We start from the raw sequence: 26,627 nt of genomic DNA, 5'->3' as shown, positions 1-26,627 counted from the left end.
CCACAAGTGATCCTATAATGACTCTTCAGCCTCCACAAGTGATCCTAATGACTGAACCATCTCTTCAGCCCCCAATTGTTATTGTTTCTCCTCCTCCTCCTCTTCTTCTTCCTTCTCCCTTCTCCTTTCCCTCCCTCTCTCCCCCTCCTCCTCCTTCTTTTTTGAGACATCATTCAAATAAGTAACCCAATCTGGTCTTGAACTCACATAAAACCCACACTGGTCTGAAACTCATGATCCTCTTTTGTCTCAAGCATGTGCCAATACACTGGCTTCAAAATTACTTTCCACTAAATTAAATATCAAGTTATTTTCTCTATAAAGGATCAGATAAAAAGTATTTTAGGCTTTGTGGACTATACATTGCCTACCACTAAAGAACTCTTTGGTTGTAGCACAAAAGCAGCAAAAATAGACCAAAGAATGCATGGCCATACTCCCATAAAACTTTTCTAAAGCATGCTATGGACTGTATTTTACCAAATCTTGAACTGAACGAATATGAAAACAAAATGTGTTGAAATTTTCAGGATACAGCTAAAGTCATACTTATAGGAAGAAAATCAATATTAAATACATATACAGTAGCTCCTCATTTGCCTACTTGTTAAAGTTCTTCTGAAAGCGCCTCCAAGTCCGTTAAGTGTATACAACTCCTCTACCCATCACTGGCTGTTGTGCTTTGGCAGCTGTTCTCAGATCCGCTTGCTGTGCATGTTGCCAGCTGAATGAGGCTCAGCCTTCTTGTTTTATTTCTTACATATAAGCAAGCATCCTTTCTGCTGTCTCAGTTGTGCCTTATTTTTCACATTTCTGAGATTCTTATAAATTGTGGTGTTGCCATGGCCCCCAAACGTTATGTACATTGTACCTAAGTGAGGGAGGCTGTTCAGTGTTTCATTAGAATATGTATGCATATACACTTCACACAGGCATGTGTTAACTGTAAGTTTTCAATGTCAAAACATACTAATATCGGTAACTTATACTCAAACTTTAAGAAACTAAAGAAAGAATAAATCATACTTAATGTCTTAGTTAAGGTTTTACTGCTGTGAACAGACACCATGACCAAGGTAACTGTTATAAGGACAACATTTAATTGTGGCTGGCTTACAGGTTCAGAGGTTTAGTCCATTATCATCATAGTAGGCAGCATGCAGGCAGACATGGTGCTGGAGAAGGAGCTAAGGGTTTTGCATTTTGATTTGAAGGCAACCAGGAAAGACTGGCATCCTCAAGCAGCTAGGAGGAAGTTCTCATCTGCAATGAGTGGAGCCTGAGCATAGGTGGAGACCTCTAAAGCCCACCTCCACAGTGACACACTTCCTCCAACAAAGCCAAACTTCCTAACAGTACCACTCGCTATGGGCCATTTTTCTAATGTAACAAAATTAAAACAATTATGACACTTGGGGGTGTCTTAGGGTATTACTGCTGTGAACAGACACCATGACCAAGGCAACTCTTATAAGGACAACATTTAATTGGGGCTGGCTTACAGGTTCAGAGGGTCAGTCCATTATCATCAAGGTAAGAGCATGGCAGCATCCAGGCAGACATGGCACAGGCAGAGCTGAGAGTTCTACATCTCATCTGAAGGATGCTAGTGGAAGACCCACTTCCAGGCAGTTACGATGACGGTCTTAAGCCCATACCTACAGTCACACACCTACTCCAACAGGGCCACACCTTCTAACAGTGCCACTCCCTGGGGCAAGTGTATACAGACCATCACACCTGATGTTACTGAAATTAAGGAAATAATAAATATGAGAACACAAACCTAATGGAACTGAAAAGGTAATTGAAATGTAAAGCACTTCTTTTTAACTATCAATAAACAACACATGGAAAAGTAACAAATGTTGCTAATCATCAAGAAAATGCAAATCAAACCTACAATGAGATATCAACTTCTCATACATGTTAGGTGGGCTATTATCACAAAGAGAAATATGTTGCTAAGGATGTGGAGCAAGGAGAACTCTTGTGTACTGCTAGTGGGAATGTAAATTGTTATAGTCATTCTGAAAATACTTCAAAAATTTGAAAATAGAACTACCATATAATCCAGAAATCCAACTTCTAGGTATATATTTGAGTGGATAAAAAAGTACAGTATGATTCACTCTTAGTGGCCTTTAATCCTAGCACTTGGAGAACAGAGACAGGCAGATATCTGTGAGTTTCAGGTCATCTGAAGTTACACAGTAAGACCTTGTCTTAGAAAAATGTCACACACAAAACACACACACACACACACACACACACACATCTATTTTACCATTAAAAAAATCTTGCCGCCAGGAAGTAGTGGCACACGCCTTTTATCTCAGCACCTGGGAAGCAGAGACAGGCAGATTTCTGAGTTCAAGGCCAGCCTGGTCTACAGAGTGAGTTCTAGGACAGCCAGGGCTACACAGAGAAATGCTGTCTCGAAAAAACCAACCAACCAACCAACCAACCAACCAACCAACCAACCAACCAATCAGCCAACCAACCAACCAACCAAACAAACAAACAAACAAACAAACAAACATCTTGCCATCTGCAGTGACATGGGTGAACCACAGGGCAATGTAAGTAAAATAGATAAAAAAAAAAAACACTGTATAATTTCAGTTATATGTGGAGTCTTAAAAATTTGAATCCACATAAGAAAACATGGCAGAATCCCAGGGCCAAGAGGCAAGAAAAACTGCAAGATGCTGGTTACACCACATAAACTTAGTTATATGATTAGGAAGTTGGGGTTGCACATATAGCTTGAGCTATGTCCTACAGTTCAATCCCCAGCACAACCACTCCCTGACACACACATAAAGATAAGTTCTTAAGATTTAATGTATAGCAGTAGTGACTATAGCTAGTAATACCATATTGTATACTGGAAAATTGCTATGATGACACTTTAAAGGTTCTTCCCACAAAAAGGCCATCACGATGGTTCAGTGGGTAAGGTTTGCTGCACAAGCCTGGAAACCTGAGTTCAGTATCCAGAACCTAGTAAAGGTGGAAATGGAAAACTGACTTCACAGAGTTGCCTCTGACCTCTATAGTTGTACTATGGCAATGTATCCATATACATGCATACATGCAATAAAAGATTTTACACAAAAATCTGAAGATAATTATACAACTTAACAGTTCGTGGTAATCATTTATAATATATGACATATATACATATGTCAGACCACTACATTATATACTTTAAAATGTAATATCTGGTAATTATACATCAATAAAGCTGAAAAAAGTTAAAGTTACTAAACAAAATATAAATCTCTAGACTGATGGAAGCATGAGAGTAAAAGTCTCCTGACAACCTGAGTTTGATTCCTGGAAAGCACATGGTAGAACATATTCAGTTCCCACAAGTTATCCTCTGGCTTCTACATTCACTCTGTAGCACAAATGTGCCCCCCTCCACAAGACAAATAAACACAGCAGATACTATCTCATGCCAAGCTGAGGCTGTGATGTAAAGAGGGGGGTACTTTGCCTCTCCTACAAGACCTACAACCCTGTCTAACCTGAAAAAACAGCCGACAATCCCCAACAGAACGCTATTTTTCAAACTAACTGGAAGTGTTTCAAAGTTTCGGATTATGAAAATCAAGAGAAGGTTGACAACTGTGACAGAGTTGGGGAGATGATGGAAACACAGCAACTAAAGCTAATGTGAGATCTGGAACTGGATTCTGGAACTGAAACTTGCACAGTAAAAACTCTGGTGAAATGAAAACGTATGAGTTAACATTTTACCAAGGTGAATTTCTTGGTTTTGACAAATTTGCATTGGCTATGTTACCATTTGGAGACTTGGGTAAAGGGTATACAGAAATTCTTGGTACCATCTTTGCACATTTTCTGTAAATTTAAAATTATTCTAAAACCTTATTTAAAATAAAAAGTATGCAAATATCTACTAGCTTATCTCATTTAAACTAAACCACAAAACCTGCAGTGGCCTAGAAAGCACCATGCTATCTGACAACCCTCTACTAATGCTCAGCTACTGTGTGTGTTCAAGAAAAGAAACCTCTAAACAAAGGTAAACAAGATGCTCAGGACTGTATGAGGAACTACCAAAAATGTTCACTCCAAGGACACAGCAGAAAGACTTCTGAACTACTCCTTTTGAGACAGTAGTTGGAAATTTATATTTTTAAAAACATCCCTAGATAGTTTTGAGGATTAGTCAGGTTTGGAAGTCTTAGAATGAACAATAGATTCTCTTATTAATAGTCAAATAGTAATACTTATTACTAAAACTAGATAATTGTAATTAAAGACTAGTTTGGATTCAGCCATGAATTACAATAAAAGTAAAATTTCAAGAGTAAGCTTACCATTTTAAAAAAAATGGCTTTCAACTGACAGCAATTCTGCTCCTTAAAGAACATCGGGCAATGTCTAAAAACATTTTGTTGTTGTTGCCACAACTGAAAAAATGAGTATCTAGCAGCCAGGAACCAGAGTGCTGTTCAGCATTCTATCACACACAGCCCAGCCCTACCCAGGACAAAGAATTATCTAACTAAGATGTCAATGATGTGATAAGAGCCTGATATGGATGTCTCCTCAGAGGTCTTCAAGAGTCTGACATATTCAGAGGCAGATGCTCACAAGTAGCCATTGAACTGATCATGGGGTTCCCAATGGAGGAGTTAGAGTGAGGACTGAAGGAGCTGAAAGGATTTGCGGCCCCATGAGGAGAGCAACAATACCAACCAACCACAGCTCCCAGGGTCTAAACCACCAGCCTGGGAGCACTTAGGGAGGGATCCAGGGCTTCAGCTGAATATGTAAGAGTGGAGGGCCCTGCTGGGCACAGGTGGAAGAAGAGAACCTTGACCTCATGAAGGTTGGACGCCCCAGGGGGTGGGAATTTTGAGGGTGGGGAGGTGGGAGTGGGGTGGGGTAGATAGAGGTTACATCCACAGAGAAGAAGGAGGAGGGGTGAGGGGATAGGGGGTTCCTGGGTGGGTGGGGGATGGGGTAAGGGGACAACATATGAAATGTAAATAAAACATCCAATAAAAAAATTTAAGGGCCGGGCAGTGGTGGCTCACGCCTTTAATCCCAGCACTTGGGAGGCAGAGGTAGGTGGATTTCTGAGTTCGAGGCCAGCCTGGTCTATAGAGTGAGTTCCAGGACAGCCAGGACTACACAGAGAAACCCTGTCTCGAAAAAAAAAAAAAAAAAATTTAAAAAAAAAGATGTCAATGATGGGGCTGGACAGATGGCTCAGTGGTTAGGAGCACCGACTGCTCTTCCAGAGGTTCTGAGTTCAATTCCCAGCAACCACATGGTAGCTCACAACCATCTGTAACAAGGTCTGATGCCCTCTTCTGGTGTGTCTGAAGACAGCAACAGTGTACTCACATACATTAAATAAATAAATAAATAAATCTTTAAAAAAAAAAAAGATGTCAATGATGCCAAAGTTGAGAAATCCTGTCTGAGAATGATTATTGGTCACTTTAAAAGAGGGCCCAGTCCAACCTTTTGGAATATTAGCACTGAGTCCGCTTGCTATTCATCATGAACTCACTACTGGGCAGCTGGGATTTTTTTTCCCAAAAATTTTGGGAATTTTGAGAATAAAATAGATAATTTTTAAAAAGGTTTTCTTTTCTTTATTATTTTGTGTGGATGGGTGCTTTGCCTGCATGTATGTCTGTGGACCACATGCATGCAGTGCCTGAGGACCCCAGAAGAAGGCATCAGAACTGTGGGAACTGAAATTGTACCCAATTGTCAAACACCACATGAGATTAGAACCTGGGGTCCTCTGGAAGAACAGCCACTGCTAGTAACCACTGAGCTATTACTCCAACCCTTCCAATTCTTCTTTTGAAAAAAAAAGATAACACATCCTAAAAACACTGACAGAATAGCATATGTATGCCATATTCATCTTATGGTTCAAGGCCAGCCTGGTCTACAGAGTGAGTTCCAGGACAGCCAGGTCCACACAGAGAAACCCTGTCTTGAAAAACTGAAAAAGAAAAAGAAATCCATCTTACCTTGAACTATAGTTTCCAAGAGTCAAATTTTGGCCACAGAGGTTTTCTTTATTTTACATTTATTTGTTTGTTTATTTATTCACTTTTTGCAGTTGTGGGTGTGTGGGGGCGCTCACAACAATGCATGCTTATGGAAGTCAGAGAACAACTTGTGGAAATCACTTCTCTCCTTGTTCCATGTGGGACCCAGGAGCTGAACTCAGGTCATCAAGCTTGGTGGCAAGTGCTTTTACTCACTGAGTCATTTTGCTTTGTTTTTGCTTTGCTGATACACGATACTCAGCATTCATAGCCTACATAACCACAATATGATTGCCATACGTAAGGAAATCAAACAACTCCTATCATCTTCAAAGTCCTAGTTTAAAAATCTACTTACATTCCCGTAGTCAATCAAGGCTCTCTCATGCATTCACTGTTACATCTCTTTGGAGTATTTTAATCCAAAAGAGTTCCCTCATCTTTTTGCTTCCTCATCTGAAGAAACCTAGCTTGTTATCTTATAAGATGTCTTGTATTTTGTACTTGGTTCATTGTTTCCTTATGGTGTCATTTAACTTACTTTCTTTCCTATTCTTGGTTCATTCATCACAACGATGTTAAAAAAAAAATCCAGGTGCTGGAGAGATGGCTCAGCGGTTAAGAGCACTGACTGCTCTTCCAGGGGTCCTGAGTTCAAATCCCAGCAACCACAGGGTGGCTCACAACCATCCGTAATGAGATTGGATGCCCTCTTCTGGTGTGTCTGAAGACAGCGACAGTGTACTCATAAATAAAATAAATAAATAAATCTTAAAAAAAAAAAAATCCCTGTCACCAGATTTGAAAAAGAAGACAACAAGCAAAAACCAAAGAGGCAGGAGGCAGACGGTAAGAGGTAGCCTGTAATCCGAACGCTCTCCTTTTTCAAACCTGGCCCTGAAACACGGCTGAGGATAGCCTTGAATTCCAGAATACCTCTTGCCTCTTCCCTCCCAAGCACAGAGACAACAGGTGTACACCACTTCACCCAGCCCTCGCGTTTTCCACAGGTGCATGTATTTCTGTTATTACATTGTCTTCATTGTGCTCTTGTGGGGTTTATTTATTTCTATTAGAAATTGAATCCAAGTCCTCCAACACACTAGGCAAGCAGTCTTACCACCGAGTGAGTATACTCCCAACTTCCATTATTCTTTTCTATGGTCAAACTGTCCCCAAATTTTGCCAATGCAAATTCCTTCAAGCGAGCTCTTTTGACTTGCTATGACTATATCAGTTGAGTACTTCCTGTAGGCATCTCTCCTTTTAAAGACTGTTTTGTATGACGTTTATTCCTGAAATTCTTATAACATCTGCTCACTGAGTTTTGTTCTACTTTTGGTAGCATTTTACTAGTTCCATGTGAAACGCCGTATTATTTAAAGGAAGACACTCTGTAGATTGAAGTAATTCTACAATACTTCTTTACTAATAGTGTACAAATATATAACTCTTGATTCACATTACTGACTTCAACACTAATCCTCATACTTTAGGATCGGTTAGACTTATTGCTCAATTCCATTTCTGAAAGTTAATACGAGTTTCAAAGTTCATTTTCAAGATCTCATTTGAATGTCCTATGTCAAAATATATTCTGAGGTAGATTCAAGCACTGGAATGGAGTAAGTCCTTCCACTACTATAATAACTGTAAAAGGTTATGAAATATTGTGCTAACACTTAATAGCCCAATTACACACAGCATTACTGATTAAAATTATCCTAACAGTCTTCTAATGCCTTTTTTCATATACAATTTTAGAGTTCATTTTAATTTATTTATACATAAAGAAACACACATGCAGATGTGCCCTGTCTGTAGGGTATACTTAATTAACATTGCATATTGTTACTCATATCAGCTTGGAGCCTTGAGGAAACAACGTCCCTACTCCCAAAAGACAAATAATACTTTGGCCTCCAGAGTCAATACACCTTTTAAAAAATATAGGCAAACAGCAGCCCTTCAGCAAGGTATACACTCCAGCTCCTCTCTTTTTTTTTTTTCTTCTCCAAGCAGTTTATTCAGGACCTTTGAACAATCTTCTTCTTTTTTTTTTTTTTTTACTTTTAAATTTTTTTTTTAAATTTCTTTTTTTTTTTTGAACATGAAATGCTTTTTTATAGCATGTTTTACAAGGGGAGGGGGTAAGAGGGTCCAGGTGGTGGAAAAGTACAAAATCTTCTTGGCCTGTGCCTTGAAACATGTCATGGTCTATATGGTACACTGCCTTGAATTATGATCTACCTGCAGTTCTTCAGAAGATATGGTACACTGCTTGAGTTATGGTCTCCCTGTTATTCTTAAGAAGACATGGTACTCTGCTTTGAGTCTATCTGCAGTTGCTAAGCAGGATCTTGCAGTTGCCAAGCTTCAGAGGACATTGTGCAGGTGGGGAAAGGTAGGGGGTGAGGGTAAGGGCGAGGGTCCTGGCTTCTGGCATCTCCCCCTTCTCTGTTTAGTTAGAGAAGGCGTCTTATGTTCAATCCCAACTATGTGAGTTTTGAATTTGGATGTCTAATTATGGGGGTCCAGCTCCTCTCTTATGTACATTTCTTCAACAGCTGAAATTTACTAGTCGAATTCACTTACTAAAAATATTCTACTTTTTCATGAGAAGTTAATTATATGAAAGCAGAAAATACTGACTTTGTATTTCTTACTTCTTTTTCAGTATGCCCAAAGCACATCTTTATCAAGTGTTCTGCAATACTACAAAGGTACAACAGTAATAAAATAAAACTAAAATAATATAGAAATATGACTGGTTTAAGTACTGAACACAGAACAGGAAGAAAGTGAGTTATACAGGGTTTCTTAGGTATTGAGAAAAAACAAAAGAGGAAGAAAAGGTAACATAGAAGGAAGAGAAAATGTTAAGATAGTCAGTTAGGAAAATAACCACAAAAGTACCCTGGTCGTTCAGAAAATACCTTTGTTTAGAAGAAGTAAAAAGTTTGATGCCTTTTCCTGGAAAACCCTTTGAGCATCTTCAGTTTTCATTGGCATTTCCTTTGTCTGCACTAGGGAAAAGCCTTTACCAACCATCTGTGGAGAATAAAATTTCATTTAGATTTTAAAATTTATTTAGGGTATGAAAACAAAGTTTCGTTATTTCAGCATTTTTCTGTATATAATGCAACACAGCATTCTGATTTTTGCTTTGGTTCTGACTAATTCCAACTCTGGTGTACTTCCTTTATTACAAGTACTAAACAGAAACTTAATTTAATGACACAGCAAATATTCAATGCAAAATATCATAGTTCATTACAATCAATATAATTTGATTGTATAATATAATATATTATACAGATTATATTATACAATATAATAAAGATGTTATAATAAAGTGGAAAAAATTACCGAAGTTAAGCTTAAAAGCCATCATATCAATTTGTGTAACAATACTGCAAGAATGCTAGACTACACTTATGGAGGCATTTACTATGTAGAAGGAATTTTATGAACTTTATGCATATATATTATATTTAACCTCTCATGAGATGGGTACTACCACCATCTTTCTTGTAGAAATGCAATAACTAAGAAATGACATGGTTAAGAAACCTGTCTGAGGTCATATAGCTATTTTAATTCAAGTTAATTTGATGGTAGATTAAAGAATTCTTTTTAAGCCAAGTGATTGTGGAACACGCCTTTAATCCCAGCACTCAGGAGGCAGAGGCAAGTGGATCTCTGAGTCCGAGGCCAGGCTGGTCTATAGAAGTGAGTTCCAGAAACCCTGTCTTAAAAAACCAAAAAGAATTCTTTTTTAAAAAATCAGTTAGCTATGTATTTTTCAAATTTGTACTAACTTGATTGTGAATATTTTCCAACCTATTCTATAAAGTCAGTGGTAACAGCTCATAATATTTATTTCATGCTGTGGTTTATTACTGAATATGATACCATCAAATGGAATCAAACTCAAGTCCTATTTCACTCAATGCTGCCTCAGACAAAAAGATACATTAAAAATGACAAGAAACTATCTGGACATTGTTGCTAGATGGTAACTGTAAGGTTACTTAAAATATCAGAATCAATCTTACCACCACTTCTAATGTTGGAGACATTTTATAGTCAGATATATAAACTGAAAAAAATTATCCTTAAAAGGCTATCGATGTTCCTACTCATAACCCTAGCACCTAGCAAACAAAGGCAGGAGAATCAACAGTTCAAGGGCATTTTTGGCTACATACCCAGCTCAAGGCCAACATAGCCTGTATAAGATATTTTCTTGAAAAATATGATTAATTATTTAAAATAAAACATGAACCATGAAGCTGTATCTATTTTAATATTTTCACTGAAGACATTTAGAGATGCCTTTACATAAAAATCCTATTTCTGAAGATTTGCAAATCGTGGTAGCTAATCAAATTTAATTATAAAATATACTTAAATAATTCAAACCTTTACCTATTTTATCCTGTACATAAATGTGATTCATATGAAAGCAAACAAGTCATTTTGGTGGTGAGAAAACCAAGTCTTGGTAACTTCCTTTAACTCTCTATATATCGTGCTTTCTGTTTTTTTCATCTCAGAACTAACTACTTTCTTTGTTAACTCAAGTATTATTTAAACTAATATATAATCTCTCACCATACTAGTTAGGTCTTTCCTTTCCTAGTATTATGGACCGAGTTGTGATGGCAGTGTGTTAGTTGGGTTCCTCATGCTTTGCTGTATACTCATGAATGCTTTCGAGGATACATGGAGTACACTCATTGAAAACTCAATCATGTATGAGCCAACACATCCAAGTCTCATTGCTCACTTGACAGTATTATGCTACATACAAAAAAAAGTTTATATTCACCTGTGGGGAAAACAACAGCCATGGAACCAAAAAAGTCAACATCAAATGGAAAACTCTTGGACCCATGTGCATTTTACCCTTCCCAATTAAACACGGGAATTAACCTATGAATTTTGTAAACAGGGAAGTTGACCGACCATGGGACTGCCAAGTGCACATCCTGTGAGAGTCATCTTTAATCTATTTCAAAATCACCATTTTAAATGAAAAGCATGGTTTACAGCACACACTACAAACTTTTTAGGTGGGTAGGTGGAAGAAACCTCCTCACATTTTAAATATGTAATGATGTCACTTAAAAAATAGAGTTTTACAATAAAAAATCTGTAGGTCTTTTACTATTTGGCATGCCTTGATACTCTCCATATGTAAGTTTCGTTTTCAATTTCTCTCTCTTGTACCCTCTTCCTTTTTCTTCGACATCTGTGAACCAATTCTTTCATAGGGCTTACTTACACGGTGTGAAGCATTACTTATAGGAACACTGGTGATCTCTAAACTACTTCATGTTTTAATCATTTATTCCTTAATACTGTGCTTTCTGAACTAGACAGTTCTAACCACAGCACCTCTAGTTTAGAAGGCTCCTGGGTCTCAATATGTGGGATCACATTCCTACACCTCCCATTCATCAGCTTTCTTTCAGCACAGGGACAGCACAACAGCTTTATGTTTTAGGGTTAATACACAGGAACACTATCAGCCTGCATGGATAAATCATAGCTCCACTGTTTATCAGTTGAGTGATCTTTGCCAAGTTACTTACCCTATCTATGGTTCATAGCATAGGGTTGTTTTAAACAATGTGTTAATTCATGTAAATTCTTTATAATAGTGCCTGACATAGTAAAACTACATATCTAATACTATATAAGAGTAAACTACTATTATGAATGTAGGATTTTAATTTTACATTCCAGAAAGATATTTAAAAAATATCCCTCTTCTAAGCCATATTCTTGCAAAGGCCACCATGTCATACATCAGATATCAAAGGTCAAAAGGTTCAGAACATTCATGACTCATAAATAAAGACTGGGTTGATAGCTGTTTTTCTTTAACTATGGGTTGGTTTTGTGTGTGTGTGTGTGTGTGTGTGTGTGTGTGTGTGTGTGTGTTTGTTTTTCAAGACAGGGTTTCTCTGTGTAGCCCTGGGTGTCCTAGAACTCACTCTGTAGACCAGGCTGGCCTCGAACTCAGAAATCCGCCTGCCTCTGCCTCCCAAGTGCTGGGACTTAAGGTGTGCGCCACCACTGCCTGGGTTTAACCATGTTAATATATCTGTTATCTACTCCTGGTTATCTACCAAAGGGGTTTAACTTCAATGATTAACCTTTTGAAAATTATATGTAGTAAAAACTCACCATACAAAAGAAATTTGCCATACAACATAGTGAAGATATTTACTTCTCAGATATTGAAATAACATTGTGACTAGATGCAAAGGCTACAAGCATATTTTTCTACATTTTACAAAACTTCCAGCATACTTCTTATCATACTGGCATAACAAAAGAAAACATCAACATCTGAAGCCAGACACAATGCCTCAAGCCATTGGGACACAGAGGCACAAGGATTGTGGGAAGTTCAAGATACAGCCTGGTCTATATAAGTAAGTTTCAGGCTAGGTATAGCCACACGGAGAGAGACCCTGAATCAAAAATACCAATAATGAATAAAGTATTGAAGTTATAAAATTATACTTTAGGTTCTATAGTTTTAAAACCTCTGCCTCAAATATACTTTGTAGAGTTCAGACATGGAGTCTTTGCATTACAGATGTATAACTATAGAGGTATTCATTTTTACTTTTTGTCAAGAAAAATCATTCCTTTTGGTGTACTTCAACTTTACAATAATCCCTTCAGAAAGAAACTTACTTATCTACTCCGGAAAGCTTGATTTTTAAGTTTAAACAGATTCTATTGGATAAATCCTGATCAATGCATCTTCTTACTGGTATACCTACCAACAAAGGAACTACTACTGTTCCTGAAGCCTTAACTGCTCCCAGTCAAACCCTTTTCAAGGGGAAGCTGCTGTGCATTAACTCTTCTCTGCTTAATGAACTCACTGAAAGCCACTGCTCATAAGTGTTAGAGCTTTTGACATTCCAATCCCCATCCTATTCATATTATTTGTCTATCCCAGCCTCCTATCAATGACAATGGGGCAAGAGCCAATAAGGGGCCCAGTGTGGATGGGAATGTGATGTTCACCGTCACATCAGGGTCTACACACATTCTTAAGTGTCATTTACAGCCAATTGAAACTCCAAAGAAATTTCCTCAGTAAGTCATTAGAAACGGCCATGTTTCAATTTGCAGTACTGTTGTGAATGTGCATAGAAATTGTTTAGGATGAAGAATGACAGTTCTTGAGGTAGAGAATTGTATCTGTATGCCTTCATTTCCAGCATCTACTATGTTTGATTATTTCTAAGTTGCAACTGATTACAAAGTATGTAAGCAAAGATGTGGAAAACAAACATGTATAATATAATGAATGAAATATGGTAACAGCATGACCCACATATAATTGGTGTCAAATGCTTACTGATTTGAACTAGGATGAAAATTTTTCTTGAGAAAGGATTTTGAGGCCGAAGTGATCTGCTTCTAAGGCAAGCCTGTGGAGGCAAGGAGTTGGTGAAGGCTGCCAGTATTTCTAATAATAAATTTGAAAACAAGAAAACCTAGAATGTCTCCAAAGTAGCATGGTCATATCTATGTCTTTTTCTCTTCTCTTTCTGCTTACCTCATCAATTAGTTTTCTGGCATTTGCTGTTGTATAATCATCGGCAAATAATACCACGAGACATGATTCATCACTGTACTTCTGTCTCTGACCCCGGGACACAGGAACAATGCTTCTATTGGCTTCGGTGGAAATTCGCACAGCTTTGAATTCTTCAGTCGCTGGAATAGGAACATAGTCTTGCACCTCGGCATTTTCTGGAAGAAGACTCCAGTTGAGCTCTCCTGACACAGGTGTAAAATCATGAACATGACTCCATATGTTATTGAAGACACTGAGGCCTGCATCTTTGAATTGGGCTGCTAATTCAGGGTAGTACCATTGAAAACAGCCAAACTTGATGTTTGTGGAAGATTCAATAATGGGTTGAGTAGCGCAGCACAAAAAGACTTCCAATTTTCTACAGTCCCTCACACGAAATTGTTGGCAAGCCAATGTGCACTTGCAATCTCTACAATTTCGGAAAAACACGCTGCCTTTCACCGGTCCCAAAAAAATTACACAGTTAGTGCAGTCATCAATGGTAATAGTAGCTGAGTGATCAAAAATATAGATGTTACAGTTCTCACAGTCTTGAATGACAAATTGTTGTCCTGCCACTTTTCCAGGTAAGCGACCTACTGTTTCATCCTTCAGTCCACTAAACATGTAATCTTTTGGATCAACCTGCAGAAACAAAACGCATTACCTTGAGTATTGCTAACATTATTCACCAAAACTAAGTGCCTATGGGATGCCAGGTACAGTTAGTTGTTAATACTAAAACTTAAGCTCCTCAGTCTCATTGAATAGGAAGCTTTTTGTTTGTTTGTTTTCAGTAAATGAAAAGAATGAGGGAGGAAAGAAACCAAAGTTCAAGGCCACAGTCACCAAGTGCTATGTGTATTGCTTAGATTCTGTTTCAAGCATTTCAACTGTAAATATGCTTTTTTTTTTTTTTGAGGCAACTGGGAACAGTCATACATATACACAAAGCCTGTTAGATAACCTTAAGGGCTTTAATTTTTCCATTTTCTAAGTGTGATAACAGCTCTGAGGTTGCAAAAGGGATGATCTTACCAATTTTAAATAATCTAAAGTTTCTAACCTTGGTTAATATATAACTACCCCTTAGGAAATGCATCACTCTTTCTGGTATCAAATTTCATTCTCGGGCACTCACATCTAAAGGAAAGCCCTGTGACATTATGATTTGGTTCTTCCTGTGAGTGAACCCAGGTGACATATGGTCACTGCTACTATCAGCCACTTTGGAATCAGTATAACCACAAAATTAATATGGATGGCAAGGTCAAGAATATATTTTTTAAAACAAATATTCTAACAGAAGTAGATATGTAAGCCAGGCATGGGGTACACACCTGTAATCCCTGCACTTGGGAAGCTGAGGCAAGAAGATTACAAGGCAGGCATTCCAGTCCAGCCAGGGCTACAGAACAAGAATCTGTTTCAAATATGACTACAAAAAACACTGCTAGGAAATTAAAGCTTATATCCTTTGCATCATCCTAATCAGGACATACTAATTCAGCTAGGATATAGCTCAGTACTAAAATGTATGTTTAGAATGTACATGGCCTTGGATCATGCCCTTAACTGAAAATTAAACATTAGAAACATAGATACATACGACTTCAGCTTTCTGATGACTTGTTTTTCCTTGCGCTTCAATTTTAAACTTCTATTTCTTAAAAAAAATCTTAAATTGAATATATTTCCTTACCCTATTAAAAAATGATATTTGGGCCTAAATTTCTAAATCCTGAGATTTTCACATACCACAGACAATGGAAGGATCTAAGACACAAAAGCCTTGGCATGTTGGTACTCACATCTACAAATTGTAATCAGACATTGACTGAGCTATTCATCCAGTGTAACTTTTCAAATTCTGCCATCCTATTAGATATTATGAATTATGCCTCACATAATCTTTTAAATAATAATATCTAGAATATCACATAATTTTTAATTTTAACTGTGCTATCAAAATATAGTCAGAAAACTCAGTGATGGAGTGTATTTAGCATGCCTGAGGCTCTGAGTCTGGTCATCATCAAATATCTCCAACACACACACACACACACTCACTCACTCACAGAGAGAGAGAGAGAGAGAGAGAGAGAGAGAGAGAGAGAGAGAAGGGGAGAGAGATTTAAAAAGTCTGGCAGTTTAAAAACAGTTGAAAATGTATTATAAATATATTGAAACTATTTTAACTGCTTGTGAATATAAATATTTACATGCAAAACTATGTACTAGAAACAGGTTTCTATAGATACAGTACATATATTTGTCTATTTACAAAGTAACATATAAGCATATTGACCATTGATAAACTAGCTTAAAATGTCTTCCATCATTCACAATATTATATTTATCTAGTTTTATATAATGTCCTAGGATGAGCACTGGTCTATAGCATAAGGCAATGAGAGGTCTTTTTTTCTAGCTCAATTTTGTCACCTATGAGCAACATGATCTTGAAAAAGTCACCCTACCTTTCTGGATCTTTAGTCAGTCAGCCAACACTTGAATACCCAAAATGAACCAGACACAATTTTAGGCACTAAAAAGGAAGTAACATATACCTACATAAACTGTTTAAACAACCTGACCATGTGGTAAGAGGTGCTGAGAATATTTTAGAAATCCAGAGAAGGGAAACAGAGGACAACCCAAGATTTACTGTATAAAGTAAGAATGAAAAAGTTGGAGTTTACTGGAAAGACTGGGAAAGAAAGACAGTAACATATTGAACAAGGTAAAAATTTTCAGTCATCAGGAAGAAAATGGAAAGAGGCCTGGTATTTCCAGAGATACTGGAGTGAAACTAGATAATCCTGGTATAAAGTTTGGAAGCTATCTATGAACAACAGAAGCCACAGAACAATTTAAATATCCTAAATTTACATGTCAGAAAGATTAATAAAAATATGGAGAGTTGGAGAGATGGCTCATTGCTTAAGAATACTTGCTGCTCTTCCCGATTTGAGTTTCATTCCAGCACCCATATTAGATGGCTCACAACCAACCATGTCTAACTCCAGCTCCAGGGGGTCTAATGATCTCTCCTGCTGGCTTACATATATATACAAAAATAAAAATGAAATAGTTTAAAAGAAAGATGGAGTGTGAATCTGAGAGGCTAAGCCAGAATGGGCTGAAGTAGTTAGAAGGGACGAGAAGGATGGGATAAATTTGAGAAATGGTGAGGAAATGGAATCAACAGGTGTGCTAACTAAAGCAGGAAGATTGTCAATTGGAGGCCAGCTTAGGCTATACAAAGAGATCCTACCAAAACCACCAGGCAACCAAACAAAAGGCAAACATATCTAAGAGGCTGAGGTATTGCTCAATGGTACAGCACGTGCCTAACAGCCACAAGGCCCTTGGTTGTATTCCTAACACTTCCCAATGAAGTAAACTAAAATATTAAATAAAATCTAAGGAATATTTTCTATCACAACTTCACTCAATTACTTATAGCTAAAAACAAACAAACAAAAAACCCAAATTAAAATACAGGACTAGGGAGATGGCATAGTTGGTAAAGCACATGCACATCAAATAAACAAGTAGGAAAATCTCCAACTCAGGTCCAGCCTTAGTTAAGTAGCAAGACCCTATCTCAAACAAACAAAACCAAAACAAAAGAGCCTCAGAATTTTTTTTTTAAAAAAGATAATTCTAATATAGGGACCTGAGTTCAACCCCCAGCAGTTATATAAGAAGTTGGATGTGGTGAAATACGCTTATCACCCTCACCACAAAAGCACTGCAAAATCAATGACAGGCGGAGCCCTGTAGCTCACTGGCCCACTGCCTAGTATATGTGGAGAATCCCAGTGCACTTGCTTGTCTCAAAAGACAGTGAGTAAGTGTGTGTGTGTGTGTGTGTCTACAAAAAAACAGATAAAACTAGAAATGAAGAAAGCCTAAACTCACAAGGAAGCTTGCATTACACATCTAACAAGAGAAAAATTATCTTGTCCATTAGGGGATTGGAGAGATGGCTCAGTAGTTAAGGGTGCTTGTTGCTCCTGCAGAGGACACAGATTTGATTCCCAGCAGACTCACTGCTGTCTATAACTCCAATTCCAGGGGATCCATCGCCCTCCTTGGATATCAGGAATGCATGTGATATACAGACATACATGTAAGCAAAACACATGCATATGTAAAATAAATACATCTAAATTTTTTCTTTAAAATTGAAGCTAGGTGCAGTGGCACATGCCTATAATCTTAGCACCTAGAAGGCTGATGTAGAATAATCTCAAATTTTGAGACTATCCTAAAAAAAAAAATAGGCATAGAAAACTTAAAATAGTAGATAATTTACACACATGATCTAGAATTGCCATGGAATGTTAACTATATTTGCAGTTAAATGCTAAAATAATCCATAAGAAAAGTTAAAAATCACAGAAGAAATTAAAGCAGAGTATCAGGTGCCAAGAGATGGCTTAACAGTCAGGAGCACTTAGTGCTCCTGCAAATGACCTGGGTTTAGTTCCCAGCACCCACATCAGACACCTCACAAATGCCTGTAACTCCAGTTCCAGGGCTTCTGATGCCTCCTTCTGGGGGTACTTGCATGTACATTGTGCACATGCATACACTAAAATTTATAAAATCAATAAACCATTAAAAAACAGAATATAAACAACTATATAGCCATTTTAATTAATAAATCTTGATTACCCCAGAATATAACTCAGATGATGTGGATTATACAGGTATTATGTTAATAGTAACTAAATCTGATAATCAAATACCTTTTTTGCTATGTGTATGGGTGTTTTGCCTGCATATGTGTGCCCATGGAGGCTAGAAGCATGTACCAGATCTCCTTGGAACTAGAGTTATGGATGGTTGTGAGTCACCATGTGGGTGCTGAGAATCAAACTCGGGTCCTCAGAAGAACACCCAGTACTCTTAATGTGGAGCCATCTCTCCAATCCAATCACACACTGTCTTGAAGAGAACTTGAAGCTTCTCCACATGCCATTCTCCACTCCATCTCCAATGAACTGGGATTCTGATGCTGATCAAGAACAAAAGAGTAAAGCTTAGGATCTAGCCCAGTAAGAGCACTTGTCTAGTGTATGAAAGGCCAGAGTTCAATTCCCAACATGAAAAGATGGGAACAAAGGAGCATTCAGGGATATTCAGTTAGCTCACTCTTTGTTGGCCAACTTCTGGTTAGGAAAATAAAAGAAGTATAGCAGGCAGAGGCACTACTAATAACTACTTTAGGTCTTTCCTTCCTTTATGTAGTCTCTTCTCTCCAATTCCCCAAGGAAAGGGAGGTTGAGGCTGTTCTCCTCTGAGAAAAGCCAGTGCCAGGACATGGGAATACAGTCGTGGTGCAGACTATTGGGAGCCTGTTCTAGTTCCAGGCCTTAAAGTGAGAAAGAACATAAAAGGGTGGCTTAAGTCCATGCTGCATTAAATTTTAGGGAGAAAAAAAAAGTATTCTCTGATCATGTTTTTCTTATCTTCTTGCCACTGACACATTAATCACAGTGGATCAAAGGTGAATAGGTGAATGGAAAAGACCACCAGGAGTTGACTGATTTCTACAAAGCTATGGGCAAGAGGAGCCAGGCATGTATAGACAGACAGACAGACAGACACACACAGACACACACACACACACACACACACACCATTACTAGGAGTTAAGATTTCTTGTTGCAAAGCCAGGCAGTGGTGGCGCACGCCTTTAGTCCCAGCACTTGGGAGGCAGAGGCAGGCAGATTTCTGAGTTCAAGGCCAGCCTGGTCTACAGAGTGAGTTCCAGGACAGCCCGGACTATAAGGAGAAACCCTGTCTCGAAAAACAAAAAAACAAACAAACAAACAAAAACCTGGGCACTGGAGAGATGGCTCAGCGGTTAAGAGCACTGACTGCTCTTCCAGAGGTCCTGAGTTCAAATCCCAGCAACCACATGGTGGCTCACAACCATCCGTAATGAGATTCGATGCCCTCTTCTGGTGTGTCTGAAGACAGCTACAGTGTACTCATAAGTAAAATAAATAAATCTTTAGAAAAAAAAACCAAAGATTTCTTGTTGCAAATACCAACATAAAATCTATTGCTAAATCACTGAGCTGCTAGTTTAATAGGCTTGAGTGTGCTGTGGACTTAATATTTGTGTCTCCCCCATTTTTTTTTTTTTTTTTTTTTGGTTTTTCGAGACAGGGTTTCTCTGTGTAGCCCTGGCTGTCCTGGAACTCACGCTGTAGACCAGGCTAGCCTCGAACTCTCGAACTCAGAAATCCGCCTGCCTCTGCCTCCCAAGTGCTGGGATTAAAGGCGTGCGCCACCACCGCCCGGCTGTCTCCCCCATTTTTAATGCTACTGGGGATTGAACCCTGGGCCTCATGTATGCTAGACAAGTGTTCTACCACTGAGCTGTATCTCCAGCCAGTCTCACCAAATTTCTACTTTGAAGCCCTAGCCTTCAATATCGTGATATTTGGAGGTATAGCCTTTGGGAAGTAATTAGAGGCCTTTATAATGGGATTACTTACCTTGTAAAATGTGGGAAAAATAGAGTGCTGGAGCCAGAGAACACACAGAGGAAAAGTCCTAAAAGGACAAAGCAAAAAGACAGCTATCTAAAGCCAAGAAGACAGGTCCCTCTAGACAACGAATGTGCCAGCATCTTGATCTTCTGCCTCTTGGACTCCAGAACTCTGAGAAATAAATGTTCTGTGTAAGCCATCCAGAATGTGGCATTTGGTTATAGCAGCCTGGCCTAGCTGCCTCCAACTGTGGAAAAAGCCCTTCATCTCTATCTTCACTGGCACTTTCTTCTATGTGGAGTTGAGGGACATGACCATGCTTACTTTCTGATGAAATCTTATGAAGTCACCAATCCTGTAGGATTAGAACTCTACACTTATGAACATTATGTAAGCTTATTTCTTCCTTTAGTGGTCTTAACTTCAAATATATCCGTGGGGGACTTAGGCCTTCAACAATTTTTGACTAATACCCATTCCATAACAGCTTCCAATACTGAGGAATTCAATGTAATCTACTATTCTTAGTTTTTCCCTAGACATTCCATTTTTTACTGGCTTATGAGGATAAATTAATCCTGTAGCTAAAGATTCTATAGCTCACTTTACAGTATAAAATTATCTGGATTGTCAATCACTATTCAAAGGAGAAATGTAGGATATATGTTACTATATTTTCTTGAAAATTCCTAAAAGTTCTTCAAATCGAAAACTTAATAACTAATTTCAAGTTTAGAATAATCTTGTAAAAGTTACCAGTTCTTAAAATGTCTAAAATTACAAGCATAGATAGGTTGTAGTCTAAAGTACTTTAACACAAGAGCCTTGATGAAATGTGCATAGTTTATATCCATATGTATTACCTATAACCCATGCTGGCCCCAAACTTGCTACATTAGCAGGAGTTGGAGTTAATGTGGTATTAGTATCCAACAGTACTAGTTAAGTATTATTTCTCTAACAGAAAACAACAGTGAACATCTTAATTCGTTACTAGGCAGTAAAGAAAATCTTCATTAAATTTAATTTCTGTAGTTAACCTCAGTAATGATATCCTGAGATATACTAATGGAATCTGTTCACTTTAATGGAAATCCAGTTTGTCAAAATAAAAGATATTTTTAAAAGGCAGCTTGTGCAGATATGATTATTTAAGCTTTAAGGTATACATTAAAGGCTTTCTCTTAAAATACTTCTAATGAAATACATCTAATGAAGGGTTAGAGAGATGACTCAGCCAGTAAGAGCACATACTGTTCTTGCAGAGGACTTGACTTTTCAGCACTCATGTCAGATGGCTCATAACTGCATGAAACTCCAGTTCCAGAGGATCTGATGCCTGTTTCTGGCCTCTATAGATATTGTTCTCATATGTACAAACCCATATTCAGATATTCACATACATACATACATACATACATACATACATACATACATACATACTTGTAAAATAAAAACTTAAATATATTTGTAATAAAATATTGAAATTAGAAATAGTTATTTTGGGGAAAAGATGTACCATCAATTAGACTCAATGATGTCAGTGGCCCTTGGACCTTGAAGCCCAGAATACACATGGAGAGTGCTTGGGCTTCAGCCCCAGTTGGGCTCCCAACTGAATGCCTATATCAACCTGACAGTCACCTTTGGGGTTAAGCCATCCTGAAGGTGATCCTAGAACCCCTACTCAAGTTACCACAGTTGATACCACATAGAGTCAACCCTGCTTAATTGTACACAAAGGGCAGAGTCCTAAACAAAACCAGTATTTGCCAGTGTTTTAAAGTATTAAGTTTTGTGATGGTTTAATTAAAGTATCTCACATACTTAGAAGATGATGACAATAGCATCTACCTTCCTATCCACTGCAGATACTTCTTTCTAGCAGGCCACCCATCCAACCTCTGAAGGTTCTACATAGACATTGGTTCCCCACAAAGTCATCCCTTCTACTGACGAACAATTCTTGGAATTACATTCTCCTGTGAGTTGTGTTCGAAGTGTCTCTGGAGATGACAATTACTATCTAATGTTGCTTCTTCAGGATAGGCCCTAAATTGCTAAACTGTGGAGAACTCTTTAGGACTAGCCAACTTTATAGCTAAGAAGCTTGAAATGTACAAATCAGCTGGTTTAACCAAAGTAGAACAATAGACAGTTGAATTTCCGGTCTGAGGCTCTGGCTTTAATAAGTACTATTTCTAATAATCATGAGACAAATGTAGCAGATACAAGTGTGTTCTTCATACTCAAATCACAATTTTCATACTTAGGCCATCATTTGGAAAATTAATTATTTTTTTCTTTTTAAGGAGTCAAGATATCAGTCTCACAATGACCATACTCATACAGGGCAGCCTCAAACCCAGGAGGCTGGCCCTGAACTCAGAAGCACCAAGCCTCCCAAGTTGCTAGCATTATAGGCATGCACCACCTTGCCCAGACAGAACTATTCTTTCTATTACTGAGGAGTGTTAGCATGAATAAGTAGAAGTGAAAACTCCCTTTCTGTGCCACTCATCCTCACCTCATTTTGCCTCAGTATTTCCTGTTTTCATTCCAAAGGGCAAGTAAGGTCTTGGAGGGCAAGGTTAATAATTTTGGCTCTTCCTTGGTGTTTGAATACATATACATTGAATAACTTGCTTAACCATTAAATACAGCATACAAATAATAAGCAAAGGCATTTCTTTCCAAATGATTTAAACAGAGATCTTGGAATCCAAAATATTTCTCATGTCAGTGTAGTAAGTTTTTTTTTCTTTTTCAAAGTCAGCAGCAATGGAAAATGAATTCCTTCCACTGTTGACTGTAATGTGTAAGTTGCCATGACACCACTTAGTCCTCAAACATTCTTTCTAATTGACACAATTTCTCCTTGCTTCAGTCCCTTAAGGCTGACCCAATTACCCAAAGCAAAACCCAAAACCCATGGGGTACCCATCAACTCTGATTATACAACCTAAGTAAACTTTAAACACCACTTTTCCAATGGTAAGGAAATTACAGGCAACTCATTTTTAAAAAACTCTTGCAGGTTGACTAATTGTTTGCTCTAACTTTAAACCACACAGACTTAGACTCCATGATATTATGAAAACCTCAGACAAACCATTTCTGTTGCTACAGATACAATGTATCTCAGTTATTTCTGTAGGCTGTGTATCTACATTCAATTCCTTGTAGTGAAAAACCAAATGTTTCAAGAGATAGCAAGACCAGGCTCAGTAAAAGTACCACTGGAGGGCTAGGGGTATAGATTAGTGGTAGAGTGTCTGCCTAGCATTCTGTGTTCTATTCTCAGCACCACAAAAGAGGTTTTAACTTTTATTAGATCTATATAATTATAATATATATGTGTGTAATATATAATAATATATTATGGTATATTATGTATTATATAGAATACAATTATATAGTTATATATCTAGTTGTTATGTAATATATATATATATATATATATGTATGAGTTTATTTTACATTTCCAATAATAGCTCTTACATCTCTATAACTAAAGTACCTAGTAATGTTCTCAAAAAGATTTCCTTTATTACACATATATGTCTATGTATGTGTAAGTATGCATAAACATATAAATACAACCTACTGAGTCTGTTTTTGCTGTTTGTATGTATATGGTTTCAGGGCTGACCTTTTTTTGTTTTGTTTTGTTTTTTTGTTTTTTGAGACAGGGTTTCTCTGAGTAGCCCTGGCTGTCCTGGAACTCACTCTGTAGACCAGGCTAGCCTCGAACTCTCGAACTCAGAAATCCGCCTGCCTCTGCCTCCCAAGTGCTGGGATTAAAGGCGTGCGCCACCACCGCCCGGCCAGGGCTGACCTTTTTATTGGATAAAAAATATGTAAAAAATATAAATTAAAAAATTTTAATGTTCCTATTTACACCAGAAAATTTAATGCAGCTCACATGGTAGGAGAGGGGGACACTTAGATGTTAGTATCCACTATGCTATTTTTCATTACTTTTACATAGATAAAGAGCACAAGAAAAAGGAAATCACAGAACACATTCATATGAAAGATCCCAACTATCAGGGTGTGGTAGCACAAGCCCATAATCTCAGTACTTAGTAGGCTCAGGCAGGTGGATTGCCAGAAATCCAAAGCCAGCCTCAGCTACATAATGTGTAACAGGCTGGCCAGAAATACATATCAAAACATTGTCTCTAACATAAGTTGGTGACGCATGCTTACAATTCCAGCAATCAGGAGATGGAGGCAGGGGAATCAGACAGATATTCAAGGCTATGTAGAGTTACATGAGACCTTGTTTCAAAATATAACAAAAAAGATCCTGTTGCAAAAATAACAGAATATAATAACGAGCAGAAGATCCCAATTAGCCAGAAGTTTGTAAGTAGAAGTTAGCAGAAAGACAATTATTATGAAACAGTGAACTACAGCCAACCAAGACTACTGAAAAGAAAAGCATACTTTTACTTTTAGCCTGGGACTTTAAAACAAAACAAAAAACTCTCTCTGGAGCAGGAAGCTCAAGTTTAAAGAGCATTATTTAGCTAGGAATGCCACTCAGTGGCAGAATGCTTACCTAGCATGGTTCAATCCCCAGTGCTGGGAAGAAAAAATCTAAACAGCATTATTAGAAATCTCAAGGCTGTCAAAAATGAATATTTCAAGATCCACCCACCAAATAACTTTAATGGGTACAATTTTCTTATAAAATAGAAAATACAACACTTTCCTACATGACAAAATACTGCTATAGAGGAACAAAAGGCCACATGGCCCAAGAAGGGTTTCAGTCAAAGGTAAAAACCTGAGCCTGAGAATTCCATCAGCATCTTCCATTTGTTAAAAGCCAATATTTTGAGAATATCGTTTATAGGAATGCCTAAATTCTGCTGGGATTTGAAATGATGCAGGATGATTTATTATACCAAAACATTAATACAAGACTTACTATAAAGTATTTTTGATCAAAGGTGTTGCATTAAGCAGTAGGTAACTGTTCATGACACCCATTTAAAAAACAAGCTCTCTTACTTTGAGAAACCAAAATTACTGATGTCTGTTAAGTGTTTTACTAAGCAACTATACTAAGCAGAAATGAAGAACTATGTAGAAAGAGGAACCATTGTGAAATGTATGCCTAAGTAACTGCATTTTGTGCAAGATTAGGAGACTTTTTCAAACCTTTTCGGATATATATATATATATATGAATGATAAAAATAAGGCATTTTCATTCATATAAAGCAGCAATAATAAACTACTTCCTGGTTTGTGTTGGGTACTTTCACCTTACACAGTTCATTTCAAGACTGTCTCAATTTTTATTATTCTTTTCTCATAAATGGAAGAAGAGAATAAAGATAGACATGAAACAGTCCATTTAACAACTAAGTAACACCAAGAGGCACCAAAAGCGATTTGCCGAGGAGGGCAGACAAAATAGTAACAGCTTGGGAATACAAACCGCAAAAAAGATGAGTATCAGTCTTGTGTGTGTAATTCGACCACTGGACCAAACCCCTTTGGCCACTGCTGGTGAAAGGAACTGACTGGAGATTCAGCACCCTCCCAGCTCTTTCTCTCCCTGAAGTCCTTTCTGGGATCGGGAGTCAGGGCACAGAGCCTACAGAGAGGCCCTGGGGATCTAGTTAGGCTGACCACCAACTCTATGCCTCCTTTGGGCCCTTCACATCCCTCCCCCAAAGCCCTGAGACTTCAGCTGCCTGTGCGCGCCAGTGAAAGCCAGTTGTGGGCCACCCGCCAAGCTGCCCCGCTCTCCTCTGCTGCAAAGGGCAGCCGAAGAGAACTCAAAACAGGGGATCCCCAAAACATCACCTTCTCCCGCTGGTCCCAGCTGTACAGCTTGGGCTGTTCCTCCTCTCCCTCAGCCCGCGACTCCTTTTCACTCTTCCGCCTCTTAGTGAAACAGCAGCCCATGGTGCCGGCCTAAGGGTCTCGCTAGTGGATCCCACTCGCTCAGACACCTCTCAGAGGGTGGCGGGAACCCAGGGCGACTCGGGTAACTGCTCCCCGGACACCGCCCAGGAGAGCAGCCCAGCCGCCAGCAACCCTCAGCACTCCCGCCAGGCCCAACACCCTTCCCCCCCCCCACTCCCTCGGTCTCCGTGACGACCTATGGCAACCAATAAACGAGCAGCAGCCACTGAGCCAATCAAAGCCCCGCAAGCTGCTTGGCTCCTATGAGCTCAGGCCGGAGTACTCATTCACCAATCCTACATCAGCGGCGGGGCTGGCCAGCTCAGGTGCTCTCACAGAGGGCCCCGCCCCAAGGTCGGTCCTACCCCGCCCCCAGCTCCTCCCCTCTAGTGAACTTGGCTGGGCTAGCTGGCTGCTGTTTGATTAGGCTGAATACCTTTTCCCTATCTGGTGCTCAAATTTCGAAAGTTTCCAAATTTTAAGGACTTGGAGGGGATACCATGCAGTGTAGTAG

At 38.4% G+C, this 26,627-nt stretch overlaps 1 protein-coding gene across 4 annotated transcripts in view; it reads right to left on the bottom strand.

The window, feature by feature from the left end:
* Nucleotides 1–26,368, bottom strand: part of Rp2 (RP2 activator of ARL3 GTPase) — a 36,705-nt gene extending 10,337 nt beyond the window's left edge. For 2 of the 4 annotated variants that reach the window (XM_028776130.1, XM_028776129.1), the window contains exons 1-3: nucleotides 26,012–26,253; nucleotides 13,651–14,316; nucleotides 8,993–9,107 (exon numbers count right to left, since the gene is read on the bottom strand). In XM_028776130.1, the coding sequence (XP_028631963.1) occupies nucleotides 8,993–9,107; nucleotides 13,651–14,316; nucleotides 26,012–26,113 (883 nt within the window). In that variant the 5' untranslated portion in view covers nucleotides 26,114–26,253. Of the gene's footprint in view, nucleotides 1–8,992; nucleotides 9,108–13,650; nucleotides 14,317–25,640; nucleotides 25,689–26,011 lie in introns of those variants that run through there. The other 2 variants (XM_028776131.1, XM_028776132.1) reach the window with 2 other exon arrangements.
* Between the last annotated feature and the right edge of the window lie 259 nt (nucleotides 26,369–26,627).

This window comes from Grammomys surdaster, unplaced genomic scaffold (genome assembly GCF_004785775.1).
Source record: "Grammomys surdaster isolate TR1022 unplaced genomic scaffold, NIH_TR_1.0 265, whole genome shotgun sequence".
NCBI classification, from domain to species: Eukaryota; Metazoa; Chordata; class Mammalia; order Rodentia; family Muridae; genus Grammomys; species Grammomys surdaster.
This window is presented reverse-complemented; position numbering and strand designations above follow the sequence as displayed.